Source organism: Spermophilus citellus (genome assembly GCF_964194105.1).
Source record: "Spermophilus citellus genome assembly, chromosome: 12".
NCBI classification, from domain to species: Eukaryota; Metazoa; Chordata; class Mammalia; order Rodentia; family Sciuridae; genus Spermophilus; species Spermophilus citellus.
Genome location: NC_138198.1, coordinates 78,188,903 through 78,212,449, shown reverse-complemented (window position 1 = coordinate 78,212,449; position 23,547 = coordinate 78,188,903). Strand labels below are relative to the sequence as shown.

The following is a 23,547-nucleotide window of genomic DNA, read 5'->3' as shown; positions in this document are numbered from 1 at the left end:
ACTCAGGCGTGGGTTCCACCTATAGTGGAGGCAACATGGCGGCGGTGGGCAGGTGCGTGTAGTGGGAAGGTTCGGACGCTGGGGACACTCGGCCAGGAACGCTGGCCGCGGCCCCGGACACCAGGAGGGCGCCGCGACGGGTCACGTGACGTCACAGAACCTCGATTCTTTCTCCTAAGGCCCGCTTTGTCTCAAGAGTCCCTCAGCAGAGTCCACTAGAACTATATGGGAATGAGGCGAGAAAAGCGGCGCCAGGTCTCCTGGCGGTAGTTTTCTTCGCGTGGGGGCCTGTTCCACCCCGCGAAGCCAGCGGGCTTGAGGCTTCCCGCCGCCGCATCCACGCGCCCCAGCCGCAGAGTGCGGTCGCAGCTCCGGGAGCGCCGGCGCGGTTCAGCTGCAGCCCGAGGCCTAATGACGAGGCGGGAAGGCACCAGGCCCCTTCGGTCCTGGAAAATACAGGTTCTCGGGAGACAGTCCCGGGGCCAGATCTCCCGCCTCAGTTTTTGAGAAGACCCCCCACAAGGCTCAGGAGCCCGCCAACTCGGTGCTCCGCTGCAACTTAGCCCGGGCGAAAGGGGCGGGCCCCTGGCGAGAGCGCCGAAGCCCCGCCCCGCGCGGCCTGCTGGATTCGCCCCGCCTCCTTCCCGCCGCTCCTCTTCTTCCTCCGCCACAGTCCCGGCGGTGGCCCTGCTGGCTGGTCGCGCTGCGAGGCTCGCGTGGGCTGCGGCGGGCGCGGGGCGCGGGCCCTTGGAGGAGCGCGCGGGGGCCCCCCCCTTGTCCGTAGGAGCGTCGGGTCGCGGAAGTGACGTGTGCACAGGCAGGAGCGCGTTTGAATCGGTTCCCGGGTGATCCTCGCGCCCGCGGCTGTTTGGCTTCGTCGCGTCGCCGCCGCCGCTGCTGCCGCTGAGGAGCTGCAGCGCGCAGGGCTGAGGCTCGAGCCGCTCCGGGGACTGGAGCTTAAGGCGCCGCGCGGAGTCCACATCTCGGCCCTGAGCGCCGCGGCGCCAATCACCGGCGCCGCTGGCTTTTCTCCTTTCCCTCAACATGGCAGCGGCGGGCGCCAGCGGGCCCTCTGTGGGGACTGAGGAGGACGGCGGAGGCGGTGGCCCCAGGATGGTGTACTTGTTTGACCGGCGCGAGAAGGAGTCCGAACTCGGGGAGCGGGCGCTGCAGGTGGCGGAGCACACGGACTACGCGGCGTTCCGCGCCTCCGTGTGTCAGGTACCGGCGGGGGCGATGGAGGGATGCGCGGGGTGGAATTGGCGTGGGAGGGGGACCAGAAGCCTTGGTCGCTCACCTAGGCAATAAACCTGTCACCCGGCCCTGGCCCCGCTGCCTGGGCTGCTCCCGCCTGAGTGTCCGCCATGCTCGCGGCCGAGGGCCGGCCTACCTCCGGCGTGGAGCTGCAGAGCCGGCCCCTCTGCGGGCCTCCTTTTGCCTCGGGCGGTCTCTGCCCCAGAATTCGACCTCACTGGGTTTGTTGGCTCCTGCGGGCTAAACCGGGTCGCCGCCTACCAGTTAAATCCCTCTGCAGCGGGGAGCATTGGTGTCTGTCTTGAAGTCCTTAACTTATCAAAAGAAAAAACTAGGTACGAAGTTGTATCCGCTAGCCGTGTTGTGCGCGTTGCGATGGTTAAAAGTTGTGAAATTCCTGAAGTAGGCTTACCGCAAGTTAATAAACTGATGTGCAGGCATTTCTCGGGACGTCCTGTCAAGGTTTGGGAGGCCAACCCTGGAGGGGTCTTCTCCGCCACAGAAACACTTGGCCAAGTTTTGCAGGTGGAGCTGCCCTTCTGGTGTTCTAACCCCCTGGAGTTTCCGAACCAAATCCCTGAGTGTCAACAAAGAACATGGTATACCCATTGTATTACTTTGCTTTAAACTAATTAATGACTAGCTGGGCGTGGTGGCGCACGCCTGTGACCTCAAGCTACTCTGGAGGCTGAGGCAGGAGGAACAGCAGGTTCAAGGCCAGCCTTGGCAATTAAGCAAGACCGTGTCTAAAATTTTTTTAAAAGGCTGGTGAATAGCTTAGTGGGAGAACACTTGCCTAGCAAGGGCCAGGCCTTTGGTTCAACTCCAATACCTCCTGAAAGAAGAAGGAAAAAGTTTACGGAGGAAAATCTGCTTTAATCTGTGAAGTACCTTATAGATAGGAGGTGGTATTGTTGCCTGAGCTTTTTAAAGAGGAATGTGGTCATGCTCTGAATTAACCACATGAGGTACTTTTTAAGCTATTAAAAAACACGTAGCTTCCAAGGAAAAAGAACTTTCAAAGCAGTGTTTTGTCTTGAGTAGGCTGATAGGTTTAGAAACGTCTTGGAGACGTAACCTCTATACAGTTGCTGAAATAATAGATACTAAGATCCACAGAATAAAAACGAATCGGGAGTAAGGATCCTGTTTCATTAACATTTGTATTCCCAGTGTCTAGAATTGTGCTTTTATGCATTGTAAATGCCCAGGTTAGAACTGATAAATGAATGAAGACAACCTGTAAACTTTGAATTTCATTCTGTGCCTAGGATATATGGTAGTAGATTCTATTTGCATTTTTCTTCATATATTGTGTTTTTCCCACATTTTTAAATTGGTGCATTATATTTGTACATTCCAGTTGCATTTTGAAAAGTAAATGAATAAATATGTATCTTTTATTGAATGTTTTATATTCAGAACGATGCTTCAGAAGGGAAACTCTTGAGTTTGTCATTTTTATTGTAAAAATATCAGTACATTAAAGAAAATACAGAACCAAAGTGAGAAAATTAAACCTTTAACTCACTGAAATTTATTACAGCAATGGTTGGTACTTGAGGTTATGTCTTTGTAGGTTTTTTGTTGTTGTTGTTTTGGTAACAGGAATTGAACCCAAAGGTGCTTAACCACTGAGCTACATCCCCAGACCTATTTCATTTTATTTTATTTTGAGCTGCATTCCCACATCTTCTGTTTTTATTTTGAGATAGGGCTGGCCTCAAATTTGCCCTCTCCTGCCTCAACCTCCTTAGTAACTGGAATTACAGGCTGGGATTTTAGGCATGTGTGCCTCCTCACCTAGCTAAGAAGTGTCTAATTATTAATGTGTTTTCATACTCAAAATTGGAAGTGATTGATTTAGTGCCACTGTTTACATAGCGGTTGATTTACTTTATTTTCAATACTGCAGTTTTAAATAATGCTGTGATGAACATTTTTTAAAAACTTTAGTTGTAGATAGACACAATACCTTTATTTATTTATTTATTTTTATGTGGTGGTGGGGATGGAGCTAGGCAAGCACTCTACCTCTGAGCCATAACCCAACCCTGTGATAAACATTTTTGAGTTAATAGCCTGTTGTGTTCATTGTTTCTTTAGTTAGGAATCCTAGAAATAAAATTACTGGATCAAAGGTCAGAAACATTTTTAAAGCTCCTGATACATATTTTTATACTTGTTTTTAGCCAGAAAGCTGAGAAGTAATTGATGAAACACACACACACACACACACACATATTTTTTTTAGAGAGAGAGAATTTTAATATTTATTTTTTTTAGTTTTCGGCGGACACAACATCTTTTTTTGTATGTGGTGTTGAGGATAGAACTCAGGCCGCATGCATGCCTGTCGAGCGCGCTACCGCTTGAGCCACATCCCCAGCCCAATGAAACATATTTTTAAATTGCTTTTCAAAAAAGTTGTGCTAGTTAATCCATCTTCTAGAAATAGATTATTTACTTTTTCCTTTTCTCCTATGAGATGTCTAACTCTCTTGGATAGGGGAAGTATTATTAGCCTTTTATTGCAGAAGTGGAATTTACTCTTAGAGATGGTGACACACCTAAGTGAGATAGTAAAAGTCAAATTAGTATTCAAACCCAGAACTCATGTTCTTTCTGATATATTCACTATGCCTCAAATAAAGTCCTTTGCTATAGAGAACAGATAGATCTATTATTATTCTTTCAGTGTTTCAGCTTAAAACCAAAGAATATATTTCCTTTGGCTAATTTTTTTTCTTTCTTCCTCTCACTTTTCCCTGTTAGAATAGATGAAGGTTAAATTTGATTAGAAGTGAGGGGGGAGAACTGTTAAGAAAAAGGAAGACTAAGTAGACTAACTTGAACTAGTAAGAAAAAAGAAGACTAAGTAGACTTTTTTTTTTTTAAGCCTCATTTAATTATGCCACAGATCTCATAACAGTGTTTCCATTACATACATGAAGAACTGAATTAAAGTCCTGTATTAAGTCCAAGATTATACCGTTAACAAGCAGTGAAACTACTCGTTCACTTGGGATTGGAATCTAGATGAATTTGATTTATAAAGCTTGTATTTTTTAGAAAAACCTTCCCCATACTGTGTACTAGAGTATTAATTTTTCTCTTTGGAGAGGCTGCGCATTCTTAAACTACATTAAAGTTTGTGTTTTTTTTTGTTTTGTTAAAATGTAAATTAAACCAATAGTTTTTGTAGTGTAAGAGAGTGTTAGGGATTCTGAACTGTTGAGGAAAGCTCACCTTGTGGAAAAGGGGAGCTATTTCAAGAAGGAAGGGGAGGAAAGGGTATATCTGGAATAAACTCTTAGACATCTACCTTTTGACTCACCTGAGCACATGTGACCTTGCATAATAAAAGATTAAAAATGACTTTAATCATTTAGTTTTTAAATATATTAAGTCCCTGTGTCCACGCTGTAGTTTTGAGAAATCATCTCCTTTTTCTTTTGTGTGGCTACACTGTACCTTCTTGTTCTGTCATGGTATTTATGCCATCATTTCCCCCTTGCCCCACCACTTGGGTTTATTGTAGAAATAGGTGAGCAGGTTTTAGAAAATTATATTAAAATGCATAAGATCTAGAATAGTCATATAGTAAAGAGTTAAAAAAATGAAAAAAGAACAGAGAACTAAAACTACCTGATTTCAAGATTTTTTACAAAACTATAGTAATCAAGACAGTACAGTATTGATGTAAATATATAGGTAAATACAGCAGAGATGGACCTGGATACATATGGCCAATTGACTTTTATTTAAAAGCCAGGTGCTGTGATGGTGCATATCTGTAATGCCAGCTACTCAGAAGGCTGAGGAAGGAGGATGGAAAGTTGGAGGCCAGCCTAGGTAATTTAGTGAGACCTTGTCTCAGAAAATATATATATATATTTTTTTTAGTATTTGGCGGACATAACATCTCGGTTTGTATGTGGTGCTGAGGATCGAACCCGGGGCGCACACATGCCAGGCGAGCGCGCTACCGCTTGAGCCACATCTCCAGCCCCTTGTCTCAGAAAATAAAAAGGGCTAGGGATGTAGCACTGGAATGTTTGCCTAGCATGTATGAGGTCAGGGTCAATAAAAAATAATAAGTCAAAACAGTTATTGTTTAGTTTCTGTGGTGCTGGGGATTGACCCAAGGTTTTACATATGCTAAGCAGGTACTCTACCACTGAGGGACATCCAGCCTTTTATTTACTTCAGTTGACAAAAATTGTGTGTATATATGGTATACCACCATGATTTGATATACATATCATTGTAGAATGACTTTAAGAATTTAACATATATACATCATATGTTATTCTTTGTGATAAGAACATTTAAAATTTACTTTTAACAGATTCCATATATGCAATATATTGTTATTAACTATAGTTATGATGTACAGTAGATCTTTACAATTTATTTCTTTTGTCTAACTGACCATATCTAAGCAACATCTTCCCAAGTCTTACATGCACCCTATTCATTTCTGGTAACTCCCTTTTACTCTCTACATGGCAGATTGTGTGGTGTTTGTCTTTCTGTGCCTGGTTTATTTCACAGCATAATATCCTTTAAGTTCATCCATGTCTCAAATGATAGGATTTCCTTTTTTTGAGACTGAATGGTATTCCATATATATATATATATATATATATATATCACATTTTCTTTATCCATTAATGGACACACAGGTTGATTCCATATCTTGGGTATTATGAATAGCCCAGCAATGAATGTGACAGTGCAGTTCTTTTCAACATACTAACTTTATTTCCTTTGGATATATACTCTGTAGTGAGTTTGTTAGATTATATGGTAGTTCTGTTTTTTATTTGAGAGACCTCCTTACTATTTTCCACAAGAGTTGTAGTAGCTTACACTCCCACTAACAGTGTACTAGGGTTCCTTTTTCTCCATTATCTTACCAGTACTGGTTTTCCTTTGCTAGCATCCCTCCTCCCTTTTCTTTTGTGGAGTAGGGATTGAATCAAGGTATGCTCTGCCACTGACTATTTCCCTAGCACTGCCTATTTGTTTATTTATTTATTTTAGTTTTCAGTGGACTTGTATTCATTTATATGTGGTACGAAGAATCAAATCCAGTGCCTCACACATGCTAGGCAAGTGCTTTACCACTGAGCCACAACCCCATCCCAGTGCTTATTTATTTTGAGACAGGATCTCACTAAATTGCTGAGACTGGGTTCAAACTTGCCAGCCTTCTACCATATCCTTCCCAGTAGCTTTGATTATAGGCATGTAGCTATCTTTTGTCTTTTTTTTTTTTTTTGTAATAGCCATTCTAACAAATTGTGAGGTAACATTTTGTTTTAATATGCATTTTCCTGATAATGATGATGATGATTTGTGGTACTGGGGATAGAACTCTGGGCCTTGTACATGATAGGTAAGTGTACTAGTGCTGAGCGATGTCCCTAGCCTCTTATTTTATTTATATATTTATTCATTTTTATTCAGGTTATTTATTTAGTTAGTTATGGGGTGGACACAATATCTTTGTTTTATTTATTTATTTTTGTATGTGCTGCTGAGGGTCGAACCCAATGCCTTACACATGTGAGGCGAGCACTCAACCATTGAGCTACAACCCTTATTTTTTTTCTTTTGTAGGTGAATTTTTTTAAGTATTTATTTTTTAGTTGTAGTTGGAACACAATACCCTTATTTATTTTTATGCAGTGCTGAGGATCGAACCCAGGGTGTGTACATGCTAGGCGAGTGCTCTACCCTGAGACACAACCCCGGCCCCCTTATTTTATTTTTCAAGACACTGTCTTGCTAAATTGCCCAGGGTGGACTTGAATTGTGATCCTCTTGCCTCAGCCTCCTGAGTAAGTAATTACAGGCCTGTGCCACCACACAAGCAGTTTTTCATGTGCAAATTGAGTATTCCAAATAAAAATCTGAAATGTTCCAAAATCTGAAGCTTTCTGAGAGCAAATGTAGAAAAATCTACACCATGAAACAAATTTTGAATACAAAATTATTAAAAATACTGTATAAAATTACCTTTGGACTATGAATATAAGCTATTATAAAACATAGCCAGGTGTGGTGGTACACACCTGTAATCCCAGTGACTCAGGAGACTGAGGCAGGAGGATCACAATTTTTAGCAGCTTTTGTAATTTAGCAAGACACCTTGTCTCAAAAAAATAAAACGGGCTAGGAATGTAGCTTAATGGTAGAGCATGTCTGGGTTTAATCTCCAGTAAACCCCCCTCTTCCACACAAAGATATTATGAAGCATAAGTGAATTTCATGTTTAGACTTCCCAACCACCCCCCAAATATCTCATTTATGTGTATGCAGATATTATAAAATCTGAAGGGAAAAAATTCAAAATTCAAAACACTTGTAGTTCTAAACATCTCAGATAAGGAATAACCAACCTGTACCTGTTGTTGGCCATTTGTATGTATTTTGAGAAATATTCATTCAGATCTTTTCCCCATTTTTTTTTTTACATCTTGAATTTTTTTCTAGTTATAGGTGGACACAATATATTTTTATGTGGTGCCGAGGATTAAACCCAGTGTCTCACGCATGCTAGGCAAGCATGCTTGTTGAGCATTCTACCTCTGAGCCACACAACCCCAGTCCCTCTTTTCCCCATTTTTAAATTGTTTTTTTTTTTTTATCTGATATATTATTTGTATGCTCTTTGAGGACAGGAGTTTAAACTAGTAGCTGATTTATGATTGTTATTTATATGGATCAATCTCTTGCTTTCCTCAAAAAAGAATTTGTGAAATCTTATAACTGTATATTGTGTTAAAAATAACAAACGCTAAAGAGGAAAAAAGTAAAGGCAAATAGATGTAGAATAATAAAATATCTGAGAAAAGTTAATAAATGTAAATTTATTTGATAATACATTATATTAATGCTAAGTCTTGAGATTCCTGGTGTTCAAAACAAAGAAGAAAACAGAATTAATTAATTCACAGTCTGTTCAAAATAAAAGCATTGCAACTTCTAAGAAAGCAAAGGAATTATTTGAAAAATTTTTCCCTAGATTCCTCACAAATCCTGAGTGATAAAATGTATAACAGATGAGAACCGCTGCTTCTTATCCTAACCTTTAATACAGGATAGAGGGTGTATGTTATTTAGGGTAAAAAAGTCTGTTTTAATTATTAATCATTTAAATTTTTGTAGAAATTTCTTTCAGTTCAGCATAGGTTTTCCTGATCTGTAGGACAGACATCAAATAGTGCTAAAGCACTAATCATTAAAGGCTAGTTTGCAGAATTTCAGAGCAATACATTAAGCTGTGTAGTTTCTGACTGACTTAAATCCATGAATTTTGTTTGTGTTTTGGTGCTGGGAATTAAACCCAGGGCTTCTTGCATGCTAAGCATGTTCTTTCCAACTAAGCTATACTCTTAAGCGATGTATGAAATTTAGCTTATTTAGATGTTGTAGTCTGCAGGTTAGCCCTTCAGAAGTAATATTTTTTCTCCAGTACTAGAAATTGAACCCAGGGGGTGCTGTGCCACTGAACTACATCCCCAACCCTTTTATTGATTGATTTACTTTTGAGATAGGGTCTCCCTTAGTTGCCCAGACTAGCCTAAAACTTCAGATTCTCCTGCCTCAGCCTTCCAGATCACTGGGATTACAGACATGCACCACCATACCCAGCTATAAACATCTCTTAAAATTGACTTTTGAAGAGAAGTTATCCAGCAGATAGTTTGAAGCTGTCCTAAGGATATGGAGGGCAAGTGCTTTGTATTCCCCATTAAAGACAAATTCATATGTTTTTAAAATTAACTCAGAAAAAGTTCTTACAAAAGAAAAAAAGTCCAGTCAAGACTCTTGCCTGAATAGAATGACCCTCTGACTTTTCACATACAGAAAAGCAGAAGAGTATATCTGTATTCAATGTCAGGTTAGTACAGATACATGAAAAATCTCATTTTGCATCTAAGAATAGATTTTTATCTTTATTTATTTGTTTTAAAAAAAGTTTATTAGTTTTTGATGGACCTTTATTTCATTATTTGTTTATATGTGGTGCTGAGAATCGAACTCAGTGCCTCACACGTGCTAGGCAAAGCGTGCTACCACTGAGCCCCAACCCCAGCCCTAAGATAGATATTTAGATCAGAAAATCTGGGGAGAAGACAGGCATGGTGGGGCACACTTATAATCCCAGCTTTTCAGGAGACTGATGCAGGAGGATTGAAAGTTCTAGACCAGCCTGAATAACTTAGCGAGACCTTGTCTCAAAAAATAAGATTTAAAAAGGACTGATTTGTAGCTCAGTAGTAGGGTGCCTGCCTAGCAAGTACAGGGCGCTGGGTTCAATCCCCAGTGTCACAAAACAAAAAACAAACAAATGAAAAAACCAACATGGAGAGAGAAGGGTATGATGTTTTGAATAAAAGTACAATGAGTAGTAATGTATAAAGTATGAGAACTATAAAGTACTTAGAAAAATTATGAATTTATGAATTTTACATGAAATGATAGATGAAACAAGGAAAACAAGATAATTTGCATGTCTGAATTAAATTGTAATTGATTTATTGATTAAAATCTATGATTTTTTAAATATAGGTTAAAAATTGTAAGACAGCTATCTGCTTCAGTGCAGGAAAATGCAGTCAGTCCCTGATTGAATTTGTTTTGACTTAGATTTTTTCAACTTTACAGTGGTTCAAAAGCAATATGCATTCTGCAGAAATCATACATTGATTTTGAATTTTGATCTTATCCCAGGCTAGCAGTATGCTATAGGATACCTTCTGTTTTTTTTTTTACTTTCAGTATGGTATCACCTTATTCAACATCTTATTTTAAAATGGGCATTAGTGGTTATATTATTTTGCTCAACTGTAGGCTAATATAAATCTTTTTAAGACATTTAAGGAAGACTAACATAAGCTATGATGTTTGGTAGCTTAGGTCTATGGAATGCATTTTGACTTAACATTAAGTTACAGTCTTTTGGAATGTAATCACATGGTAAATAGAGGAACAATTGTACAATCTTTTTTTTTTTTTTTTAAGAAAGAGAGAGAGAATTTTTTAATATTTATTTTTTAGTTTTTGGCGGACACAACATCTTTGTATGTGGTGCTGAGGATCAAACCCATGAAAGCCAGGCGAGTGCGCTACCACTTGAGCCACATCCCCAGCCCAACAATTGTACAATCTTTGATGGATGAAATTCCTTCATTATGGTAATGCAGTTGCATATGTTGGAAGAGGGAATAAGGTTGATAGCTTTCTTACCCATAGATAAAGATTCATTGAGAAAGGATGGAGTACTGAGGAAGCCCGGTGCCAGCCCAGCCCAGCCTAGCCCAGACCGGAGGAGGAAGCCCGGTGCCAAGCCAGACCGGAGGAGGAAGCCCGGCGCCACGCCAGACCGGAGGAGGAAGCCCGGCGCCACGCCAGACCGGAGGAGGAAGCCCGGCGCCACGCCAGACCCGAGCAGGAAGCCCGGCGCCAAGCCAGACCGAGCAGGAAGCCCGGCGCCAAGTCAGACCCGAGCAGGAAGCCCGGGGCCAAGCCAGACCCGAGCAGGAAGCCCGGGGCCAAGCCAGACCCGAGCAGGAAGCCCGGCCCCGCCCCACATGCTAGTCCAGAGGAAGCCCATCAACCTTTAAAACCAATCAAAGAGGGCGTGGCTACCAGCTCGGTTCTGCGGCTGATCCAGGTACCCGGTTTCCAACTCCCCCACCCTTAGCTGCGATAACTCAAAATATTTCCCACAAGCTTTTGGGGGTTGTAGCTATCAACGCAAAACAACAACTCTACAGGCACCTGGTTTCCACCTCAGAGACTAGAGTAGTGAAGATACAGGTGAAAGCTCATGTCGTTTCACATTGGCTATATCCACCACCCGGAACACAAGAGGCTCAAGCTAGGAATAGACAACGCCACCTACTGGAAGCAAGGAAAACAGTGTTCTGAGAGACTTTTTTTTTCTCTTTCTCTCCTCTCTCTTTCACAACCTGAACATATGTGAAACCAAGAACTGTGCATGAACAACCGAATCACCAAAATAATATAATATAGAGGAATTGCATATACCCCATCTTCCCCCCATTTTTTCTTTATTTCTATCTTACTTTCTTTTTCCTTCTCTCTTATTTTTCTTTTCTTCCTTGTTATTTTTTTTTCTTTTCTTCATTTGTATTCCCTCTATCCCACTTTCAACCTCCTAACTTTTGCTATCTGTACATAGGGTAACTATCTAAATACAGATAGGAGGTTGAGTCTATACATTCTTCCATAAATTACCAGTCTATTGGTTAGAGTTCTCCAAAGTTGCTAAGTTAGTTTAACCTCATACCCTCACTCCTTTCCCTCTAAGTATAACATTCTTCGTCTGAAATTAAGTTTTCTATATGCCACCAGATATGGTATGCCTTTTATGAAACTAATGACTATATTCTTAAATAATAATTAAAACCAATATCTGTAGACTTAGAATCTAACTATAAGTGTATTGATAATGAAAACTTGTGCTTAGATGATGTACTGTTGATATTGGGAACTGTTAACATTGTCTTTCTCCACAAAAGAGGGATTTTGGAGTTATACAAGAACAATACAAATATATAAGGGGAAAACCATTAACACAACAGTTTCACGAAGCTAGAAAGAAACATGAGTAGTATGAAAAGACAAGAAAAGAAAGGACCACAAACAAACAGGTCAATTCAACATTAGGTGTGGTAATATCTGCAGCTGATGGAATGTCAGATAAAGACTTCAGGATATACACGCTTCAGATGATCTGGAGTCTCAAAGAAGACATAATACAGCAAATTCAGACAATGAAAGATCACTTTGACAATGAATTACATAAACAAATCCAAGAAGCAAAAGATCACCTCTATAGGGAGATAGAGGATATTAAAAAAAAAAAAAGAATCTGGAAATGCAGGAAACAATAAACCAAATTAAAAACTCAAATGAGAGTATTACCGGCAGAGTAGAACACTTAGAAGATAGAACTTCAGACAACGAAGACAAAGTTTTTCAACTTAAAAAGAATATAGACAGCTCAGCGAGAATGTCAAGAAACCATGAGCAGAACATCCAAGAATTATGGGATAACATAAAGAAACCAAACTTAAGAGTTATTGGGATACAAGAGGGTATAGAGGTCCAAACCAAAGGAATGAGCAATCTATTCAATGAAATAATACTAGAAAACTTCCCAGACTTACACAGACTTAAAGAATGTAAAAGAAATCCAAATACTAGAAGCCTACAGGACACCAAATGTGCAAAATCATAAGAGATCCACACCAAGACTCATAATAGTGAAGATGCCCAACATACAGAATAAAGAGAGAATCTTAAAAGCCATAAGAGAGGAAGCAGATTATATTTAGGGGTAATCCAATCAGGATAACAGCTGATCTTTCAACACAGACTCTGAAAGCTAGAAAATCCTAGAACAACATATTTCAAACGCTGAAAGAAAATGGGTTCCAACCAAGAATTATGTATCCAGCGAAATTAAGCTTCAGGATTGAAGATGAAATAAAAAATCTTCCATGATAAACAAAAATTAAAAGAATTTGCAGCTAGAAAACCAGCTCTTCAAAACATCCTTGGCAAAACATTACAGGAAGAGGAAATGAAAAATAACAATGAAAACCACCAGCACTAGGTAGTACAGTAAAGGAAAAAATAATCAAAGAGGAAAAACAAATCATGTTAAGTAACATACATAAACAAATATGGCTGGAAGTACAAACCATATCTCAATAGTAACCCTAAATGTTAATGGCTTAAATTCACCAATCAAGAGACACAGGCTAGTAGAATGGATTAAAAAAAAGATCCAACAATATGCTGCCTACAGGAGACTCATCTGATTGGAAAAGACTTACACAGACTGAAGGTAAAAGGTTGGGAAAAATCATACCACTCATATGGACCCCGGAAGCAAGCAGGGGTGTCCATACTTGTATCAAATAAAATAGACATCAAGCCAAAGTTAATCAAAAGGGATAAACAAGCACACTACATACTCAAGGGATCCATACACCAACAAGACTTAACGATCATTAATATATGTGCCCCAAACAATGGTGCAGCTATGTTCATCAAACAAACTCTTCTCAAGATCAAGAGTCAAATAGACCACAACACAATAATCATGGGAAATTTTAACACCTCTCTCACCATTGGACAGATCTTCCAAACAAAAGTTGAGTAAAGAAACCATAGAGCCCAATAATATAATTAATAACTTAGACTTAATTGATATATACAGAATATACTACCCAACATCAAGCGGATACACTTTCTTCTCAGCAGCACATGGATCCTTTTCAAAAATAGACAATATATTATGTCACAGGGCAAATCTTAGCAATTACAAAGGAGTAGAGATACTACCATGCATTTTATCTGATCATAATGGAATGAAATTGGAAATCAATAATAAAATAAGAAAAAAATCCTACATCACATGGAGAATAAACAATATGCTACTGAATGAACAAAGGGTTACAGAAGACATCAAAGAGGAAATTTAAAAAATTCTTAGAGGTAAGTGAAAATTCGGACACAACATATCAAAATCTCTGGGACACTATGAAAGCAGTACTAAGAGGAAAATTCATTTCATGGAGTTCATTCCTTAAAAGAAGGAAAAGCCAACAAATAAATGACCTCACACTACACCTCCAAGCCTTAGAAAAAGAACAAATCAGCAGCAAATACAGTAGAAGGCAAGAAATAATTAAAATCAGAGCTGAAATCAATGAAATCGAAACAAAAGAAACAATCGAAGAAATTGACAAAACTAAAAGTTGGTTCTTTGAAAAAATAAATAAGATTGATAGACCACTAGCCACGCTAACAAAGAGAAGAGAGAACCCAAATTACTAGCTTATGGGATGAAAAAGGCAACATCACAACAGACAATTCAGAAATACAGAAGATAATTAGAAATTATTTTGAAACTCTGTACTCTAATAAAATAGAGGATAGTGAAGGCATCAATGAATTCCTTAAGGCATATGACCTACCCAGATTGAGTCAGGATGTTATAAAAAACCTAAACAGACCAATATCACGTGAGGAAATAGAAGAAGCTACCAAAAGACTACCAACCAAGAAAAGCCCAGGACCGGACGGATATACAACAGAGTTTTATAAGAACTTTAAAGAAGAACTAATACCAATACTCTACAATCTATTTCAGGAGATAGAAAAAGAAGGGAGTACTTCCAAATTCATTCTATGAGGCCAATATCACCCTGATTCCCAAACCAGATAAAGACACCTCAAAGAAAGAAAACTACAGACCAATATCCCTAATGAATTTAGATGCAAAAATCCTCAATAAAATTCTGGCAAATCGGATACAAAAACATATCAAAAAGATCATGCACCATGACCAAGTGGGATTCATCACTGGGATGCAAGGCTGGTTGAATATATGGAAATCAATAAATGTGATTCACCACATCAACAGACTTAAAGATAAGAACCATATGATCATCTCGATAGAGGCTGAAAAAGCATTCGACAAAATACAGCATCCCTTTATGTTCAAAACTCTAGAAAAATTAGGGATAACAAGAAATTACCTCAAAATGGTAAAAGCTATATATGCTAAGCCTCAGGCAGCATCATTCTAAATGGGGAAAAATTGAGGGCATTCCCTTTAAAATCTGGAACAAGACAGGGATGCCCTCTCTCACCACTTCTATTCAACATAGTTCTTGAAACACTATCCAGAGCAATTAGACGAAAGAAATTAAAGGCATAACTATAGGAAAAGAAGAACTTAAATTATCACTATTTGCGGATGACATGATCCTATACCTAGCAGACCCAAAAAATTCAACCAAGAAACTTCTAGAACTAGTAAATGAATTCAGCAAAGTGGCAGGATATAAAATCAATACCAATAAATCAAAGGCATTCCTGTATATCAGTGACAAATTCTCTGAAATGGAAATGAGGACAACTACTCCATTCACAACATCCTCAAAAAAAAAAAAAATACCTGGGAATCAACAAAAGAGGTGGAAGAGCTGTACAGTGAAAACTACAGAACCCTGAAGACAGAAATAGAAGAAGACCTTAGAAGATGGAAGGATTTACCTTGCTCATGGATTGGTAGAATTAATATTATTAAGATGGCCATACTACCAAAAGCACTTTACAGATTCAATGCAATTCCCATCAAAATCCCAATGACATTCCTTGCAGAAATAGAAAAAGCAATCATGAAATTATCTGGAAAAACAAGAGACCCAGAATAGCTAACGTAATTCTAAGCAGGAAGAGTGAAATTGGTGGTATCGCGATTCCAGATTTTAAACTATATTATAGAGCAATAGTAACAAAAAGAGCATGGTACTGGCACCAAAACAGGCTGGTAGACCAATGGTACAAAATAGAGGACACAGAGACAAATCCACAAAATTACAACTACCTTGTATTAGACAAAGGTGCTAAAACCATGCAATGGAGAAAGGATAGCATCTTCAACAAATGGTGCTGGGAAAACTGGAAATCCATATGCAAGAAAATGAAATTGAATCCCTTTCTCTCACCATGCACAAAGTCAACTCAAAATGGATCAAGGAGCTAGGAATCAGACCAGAGACTCTGTGTCTAATAGAAGATAAAGTTGGTCCTAATCTTCATCACATGGGGGCAGGCCCCAAATTTTTTAATAAGACACCTATAGCACAAGTGTTTAAACCAAGAATCAACAAATGGGACGAATTCAAACTAAAAAGTTTTTTCTCAGCAAGAGAAATAATATTCGAGGTGAATAGGGAGCCTACATCCTGGGAACAAATTTTTACCCCTCAAAATCAGATAGAGCTCTAATCTCTAGAGCATACAAAGAACTCAAAAAGTTAAGCAACAAAAAGCAAATAACCCAATGAACAAATGGGCCAAGGACTTGAACAGACACTTCTCAGAGGAGGACATACAATCAATCAACAAATACACGAAAAAATGCTCACCATCTCTAGCAATCAGAGAAATGCAAATTAAAACTACTCTAAGATACCATCTCACTCCAATAAGAATGGCAGCCATTATGAAGTCAAACAACAACAAGTGCTGGTGAGGATGTGGGGGAAAAAGGTACATTCATACATTGCTGGTGAGACTGCAAATTGGTGCAGCCAATTTGGAAAGCAGTATGGAGATTCCTTAGAAAACTGGGAATGGAACCACCATTTGACCCAGCTATTCCCCTTCTCAGACTATACCCAAAAGACCTAAGAAGAGCATACTACAGGGAAACAGCCACATCAATGTTTATAGCAGCACAATTAACAATAGCTAGAATGTGGAACCAATCTAGATGCCCTTCAATAAATGAATGGATTAAAAAATGTGGCATTTATATACAATGGAATATTACTCAGTCAATCCCTAGGGAAAAAAAAAAAACAATTGCCAAATGTCTTCTCTGATATAAGGAGGGTGACTCAAAATGGGATAGGAGGAAGAGCATGAGAAGAAGACTATCACTAAATAGGGAAGAGAGGTGGGAGGGAAAAAGAGGGAGAAGGGGAGTTGCACAGAAGATGGAAGGAGAACCTCATTGTTATACAGAATACATATATGATGTTGTAATGAGAAAAAGAAAAAAAAGAAGTGTGTCACATTAGATTAGATAGAGAAAGGATGGGAGAGGAGGGGAGGAGTAGGGAGGATAGGAAGGGCAGCAGAATAGAATAGACAATATGATTGATGTATGTAAATTCCATGTATGTATTATATATCAAAATGCATTCTACTGTCATGCATGACAAAAAAATAAAAATTAAAAAAAAAGATACATTGAAAGATGAGGGGCAGAAGGTTTCTATATAACTAGTGGCTTGCTAGATGAAGTATTCTATGCAGTTATCCTAGAAAGCTCTTCAAGAAAATTTAAAAATAATTGATTTACGGAGAGAATGTATGAAATAATTAGATATAAATACCTTTCAGTTGTACATTGATCTGCAATCATTTGCATTTTTTTCAGTAATTGTAAAAGTATATTTTGTTACAGAGTATGTATTAGTGCATGATCTGACAGTTGGAACATTGTAGAAATAAAGCAGTAATGAACGATAAATGCCTGTCACAATTATATAGAAACCTAAAATAAATCTCATAAATAAATAGAATCTCATTTACTTTATGTCTAGGGCCTTATTTCTCTAGGGTGGAAGTACTTAGTATAAAAGTGTCTTTAAGCTTCCTAAAGTAAGCCAAATTGCTTTCCAATATGGTTGTACAAATTTTTGAGTCTTGTTATTGTGTAAGATGCTATTTCCTTATGTGGAAACTTATACTTGATAGAACTGAAAATGTTTTACCTACCTGATGGATATGACACCAAGTTATTTTAATTTCTTTGATAACTAGTTGAGAATCTTGTCCACCTTCCCTGCCCTGTACTGGGGATTGAATCCAGGGACGCTCTACCTCTGAGCTACATACCAAGTTCTTTTTTTATTTTCTAAGTTACTGAGGCTATTCTGGATCTTATAGTACTTCTGCCTCAGAGTCCCAAGTAGCTGGGATTACAAGCATGTGTCACTGCACCTATCTGGGTTGAATATCTTTTTATGTTTTCTAGTCTTTTTCCTTTATGGTTTGCATGATTTGTATCTTTTCAGAAATCCTTTCTACTCTTTTAAAATTAAGCTTCTGTGTTTTCTTCAAATTTGAATTAATATGCAGCCTCTTTGGGGTTATATCATTCAGTGGAAGACGGAGCACTTTCATAGTTAATATAAGACCCTGGGTTGGATTGACAGCACCACCAAAAAGAAAATAATGTTGCTATGTGGTATAATGTCACCTCTCCTACCTATATCTACCAAGCTACCCATGCATATGTGTGTGGGACTGTTTGAGAATCCTTTATCTTCTTTTGTTGGTCTGTTATAGGATATTTTAAAATAGAGTTTTTTTTTTAAATGTAAAGCTTCAAATGTTTACAAAGAGAGAATTATGTAAGGAACTCTCCATACTCATCACCCATATTTAGCAGTTACCAAGAATTGGCCAAGCTAGCCTAATTTTGTCTTTAATGTGTTTTAAAGCTTATTGTAGATCTTAGATGAAGAATATAAAGGTAAAATAAACTATTATACCATCAGAATTAAGCATCTTATATAGTATTTCAGTCCGTATTCAGTTTTCTCTGTTTTATTAAAAATGTCTATAGTTTGTTTAAATCACAATTCAACAAGGTCCTCAGATTTAACTATTTTCCTCCCCGATCTTTCTGGGGATCTAACCCATGTCTTTACTGCATGTTAGGCAAACGTTCTACCGTTAAGCCTATATCCCTGTCCCCAATCTTCCTCCCACCATCCTGTTTCCTAATTCTTTTAAATCCTTGAGCAACCCCATTCTGTCTTTAATCTTCTTGCTGTTGACCTGTTGAAGGAATCAACGAGGTAATTCATTAATATTTCCACACTCTGCATTATTCAGTGTTGTCGTTTAACTTTTATTTCTGTATTCTGTAAACTAAAAGTTAGCTTTAAAGATTTTTTTAGAGCTGGGAGTGGTGGCACACCTGTAATCCTGGAGGCTCTGGAGACAGGCAGGAGGATTTCGAGTTCAAAGCCAGCCTCAGCAAAAGTGAGGTGCTAAGCAACTCAGTGAGACCCTGTCTCTAAATAACATACAAAATAGGGATACGGATGTGGCTCAGTGATCGAGTGCCCTTGAGTTCAGTCCCCAGTACCAAACCAAACCAAACCAAAAAAAACCTTTATTAAATTTCTTTGGGGTAGAGAAACAAAGGAGTACTTTGTAGGTGGTGTGATACTTCATATCACGTCACATCAGGAGTCACATAATGTGTGAATGTTTTACCTATTCCTAGCAGTGTTAACTTTGAATTTGTGGAATTCAGGTGGTTTCATCTTAATCCCTTCATAATAAGATGTTGATCAAGTGGTTCATTAAATGATGATATTCGGATTGTTGTTCCTCCTATATTTATTAGCTAGAATTCTTTAAAACAATTTTGTCTCATCAACTCGAGTTATTTGGTTATCATGAAATACAAGAAAGTAATATCGTGAAATACAAGGAAGACAGGATAAATGATTGATTTGTCCCCTTTCATTTGTCTGTTCTGAGTAAGGAGTCAGTGCCCTACTTAGTTCCAGTAATGACCAAAAAGGATTGTTTTATATCACTATTGTAATTTGAGTATCATGAATGTAGATTATTTTTAGGTGACTTCAATTGGGAAGTCTAGATTAACTATTTTATCGCTGAAGCAGAAGCCTTTTGTTCTAACTATACATCATCATTGTATTAATTTTATTTTAGAAAAAACATGTCTTTTAGTTTAAATGAGAATGTAAACATAAATTTCTAATTTTTATTTGTTAGTGATGATATTTCACAGTTCATGTTTTCATTGGTCATGCATATTTCTTTTTGGTACCAGGGATTTAACTGAGCAATGCTTAACCACTGAACCACATCCCCAGCCCATTTTTAAATTTTTAATTTTGAGACACGGTCTAAGTTGTTTAGGACTTTATTAAGTTTCTGAGGCTGGCTTTGAACTTGCAATCCTTCTGCCTCAGCCTCTCAAGCCCTTGGAATTACAGGTACACCATGCCTGGCTATATTTTTCTTTTTGATTAGTCATGTCTTGATGTACTACTCTTTTTCATTCTTGAATTTTTACCTTTTTGATTTATTAAGGCTTTTTATTTCTTATTGCAATTTCCCACTCTAATTTATAATTTTTTAAAAAAATTTATTTTTTATTTGTAGTTGGACACAATACCTGCTAGGAGCCACAAGCAAATAATATGATGCATGGCACCTAGCCATTGAGATGATATGATTATGTTAAGATTTACATTCATATGGAAATTGGACTCCTGCTGTTCACCTTGGCCTGCTATGGGACTCATGTTACGGGACTCCTGGAGAGTTCCCATTGGTTGGGGAAGGATAGTAGGAGGGAATTCCGGGGGAGGTGGGGGGGGCGGTTCTGGTAGACGGGCGCGGGGTGGACCGGTTTTGGCTTGCCGGCGTATTGGCAGCTTTTTCAAAAATAAAGTTTTGTTCCTGCTTGAGTGGCTCGTGATTCTGTGCCCAGCCAGACTGAGGCAAATACCTTTATTTTACTTATTTTTATGTGGTGCTGAGGATCGAACCCAGGGCTTTGCAAATGCTAGGCGAGTGCTCTACCACTGATCCTCAACCCCAGCCCCTCTAATTTATAATTTGCTTTAAGGTTTTAAGATTTTTTTTTTTTTTTGAACGGGGATAGAATAGAATAGATGTAAAGTTTCACGAATCTTGCTTAGTGCCACTGTTCTTTTTTTTTTTTTTTTTTTTTTTAAAGAGAGTGAGAGAGAGGGGTACAGAGAGAGGGGGGGGGACAGAGAGAGAGAGAGAGGGGGGGGACAGAGAGAGAGAGAGAGAGAGAGAGAATTTTAATATTTATTTATTTTTTCTTAGTTCTCAGCGGGCACAACATCTTTGTTTGTATGTGGTGCTGAGAATCGAACCCGGGCCACATGCATGCCAGGCGAGCGCACTACTGCTTGAGCCACATCCCCAGCCCCAGTGCCACTATTCTTACCTTAGTGTTCTGTCATATTCTCTTCTATTTTCTTTCTGTTTTGTTTTTATATACTTAAATATTTTTACGAAATAAGTGTTATGTTAATGCTTTGCTTTAAATAAAATGATTACTTTTATAAAGTAATAAATAAATAACATGTTTTTGTCAGGGTGGGCCATACTAATGTTGTGTTCCTTTCAAAACATTCCACCTAATCACTAGTGTTACTAGGTGGCATATAGTTGAAGAAAAAGAACCTTGTTTAAAACAAAGAAGTAATTTATAATTTACATGGGTTTATGTTATATTAATTTTACAAAGGAAAATATCAAAATACTGAGTCATTTTCTAGTAATTGTTGCAGGATTATAATATACTATCAGTATCCACATTCTTGCAAATTTGAATAATGCATTAATTTCTTTTCTGAAATAATTCATTTTATTTCTCTTATTTTAACTAGACACTTGGCATTTCACCTGAAGAAAAATTTGTTATTACAACAACAAGTAGGAAAGAAATTACCTGTGATAATTTTGGTGAGTAATGATGTTTTAAATTAAGCACTTGCTTTTAAATTTAATGTGTAATGATAGGGCAATAACTATTACACAAATATGTATTCAAAACTATTGATAGTTTGATTATTTTTATGTGATGGAAGAGAAAAAAATGGCTATTTGTGCATAGTTTACTCAGAAGTCATTTTTCAAGCCTGATTATAGAATAGTAGTTGCTATCAGGGCTACAGAAGATAAGACCTTTCTCAACCCTTAGCACAGTTTGGACCTCAAGCTGACTTTTAGCTTCAACTTGAACTTATTTTGAATTCTTCCATTTTCTGTTTTTACCCATTCCATTTTCTGTTTTTAGGACCTGCTAGTTTTTCATGCCTGATTCCTTTTAAATATAACTATTCTTCCCCATTCATGTTAATAGCACTCTAATGCAGAGCCTCATTTTGATTTTCTGTGATAGTTTAACTTATTATGAATTGAGTTTTCAGATGAGTTGAAATATTTTTACCTGTTCAATTGGTGTATCCTTAACAAAATAGCTGAATTTTTAGATCGGTTCATTATTTGAGGGTTTTCCTGTACCATTGTTAATATATTACATAGATAAAATCAACATACTCAAAATTGTAAGTTCATTGAATTTTACGATGCTAACCTAGCACTTAAGATTTTAACTCTTGGTTACAGATGAAACTGTTAAAGATGGAGTCACTCTGTACCTGTTACAGTCAGTCAATCAGTTACTACTAACAGCTACAAAAGAACGAATTGACTTCCTACCTCATTATGACACACTGGTTAAAAGTGGCATGTATGAATATTATGCAAGTGAAGGACAAAATCCTTTGCGTAAGTATCTCATTCATGGTAATTTTGATAAACTGTTACTCTCCTTTATTCCATGGTCCCATTTCTTCAAGTTTTATAAATCCTCTCATTTTAGAAGAGTCTAACCACTCATTTTGAGCTTGCTGTCTCAACTCCTTTTCTTCATAGCATACTTTTTTTTTTTAACCTAAGTCATCTTCAAAGTAAAAATAATCACCTTTAAAGCTACTCTACTAGTGGAACTCATATTCCCTTTCAATACATGAGGAATCTTATTCCTTGTATCTTTTCATCTACTGTATGTTTTTCTCTCCTGATTTATTCTTCCTGGCCTCCTACAAACCTCTTGCAATTATGAAATCTCCTTGAATGAGTTGACTGTTTTCACTATCAACAGCACTTTTCTTCTCTTCTTTCCTTCTTATTCTGGCTAGGTGTCTGTCCCTGCCTAATTTTAGGGTTAAATTTGGTCATTTTTAGTTAAATTTTGAAAATCTAGCATCAATTTTCAGTTATTTGTCGTAGTTAAATCACTTTGTCAACCTTGATACACTTTCTTCACTTGGCTTTCAAGAGACCACACTGTATTACTTGGTGTTGGGATTGAACCCAGTCTCACATGCTAAGTATGTCCTCTACCCTAAGACCTTAGACCATGTTCTCTTAGTTATTTCTTACTCTGCCTGTCCTTTATTTTCTCTCCCCACATTCTTTTTTTGTTGTTGATGTTCTTTTTAGATATACATGACAGGAGAATGCGTTTTTATGTATCATACATACATGGAATATGACTTATTCTAATTAGGATTCCATTCTTATGGTTGAACATGATGTGGAGTTATGCTGGTCTTATTCATATATTCATTCACTGTATTTAGTATTCTATTCCCCCTCCCTTCCCTTCATTCCCCTTTGTCTTATTCAGTGACACCCCCCACCCCTATTGTATGTTAACATCCACATATTAGAACTTTTGGCCTTATGGCTGAGTAATATTCCATTGTGTATATATACCACATTGTTTTTTTTTAAAAAATATTTATTTTTTTGTAGTTGTACACAATAACTTTTATTTATTTGTTTTTGTGTGGTGCTGAGGATCAAATCCAGGACCTTGCATGTGCGAGGCGAGCGCTCTACTGCTGAGCCATAACCCCAGCCCTACCACATTGTCTTTATCCATTCATCTGTTGGGCATCTAGGTTGGTTCTTTCCCCACATTTTTTTGTTTTTTGTTTTTTTTTCCCAGTTGTAGATCTACACAATGACTTTATTTATTTCTCTTTATATGGTGCTGAGGTTCAAACCCAGGGCCTCACACATGCTAGGTGAACACTGTACCCCTGAGCTACAACCCCA

General features: G+C 38.1%; 1 protein-coding gene across 5 annotated transcripts in view; it reads left to right on the top strand.

Annotated features, from left to right (window-relative positions):
- Positions 1 to 906: 906 nt before the first annotated feature.
- SMCHD1 (structural maintenance of chromosomes flexible hinge domain containing 1) overlaps positions 907 to 23,547 on the top strand; it is a 153,251-nt gene continuing 130,610 nt past the window's right edge. For all 5 annotated transcript variants that reach the window (XR_014018421.1, XM_081263744.1, XM_081263743.1 and 2 more), the window contains exons 1-3: positions 907 to 1,221; positions 21,306 to 21,381; positions 22,048 to 22,209. Coding sequence is in view for 4 of the 5 variants with exons in the window: in XM_081263744.1 (XP_081119870.1) it covers positions 1,045 to 1,221; positions 21,306 to 21,381; positions 22,048 to 22,209 (415 nt within the window). In the remaining variant the exon portion in view is untranslated. The remainder of the gene's footprint in view (positions 1,222 to 21,305; positions 21,382 to 22,047; positions 22,210 to 23,547) is intronic.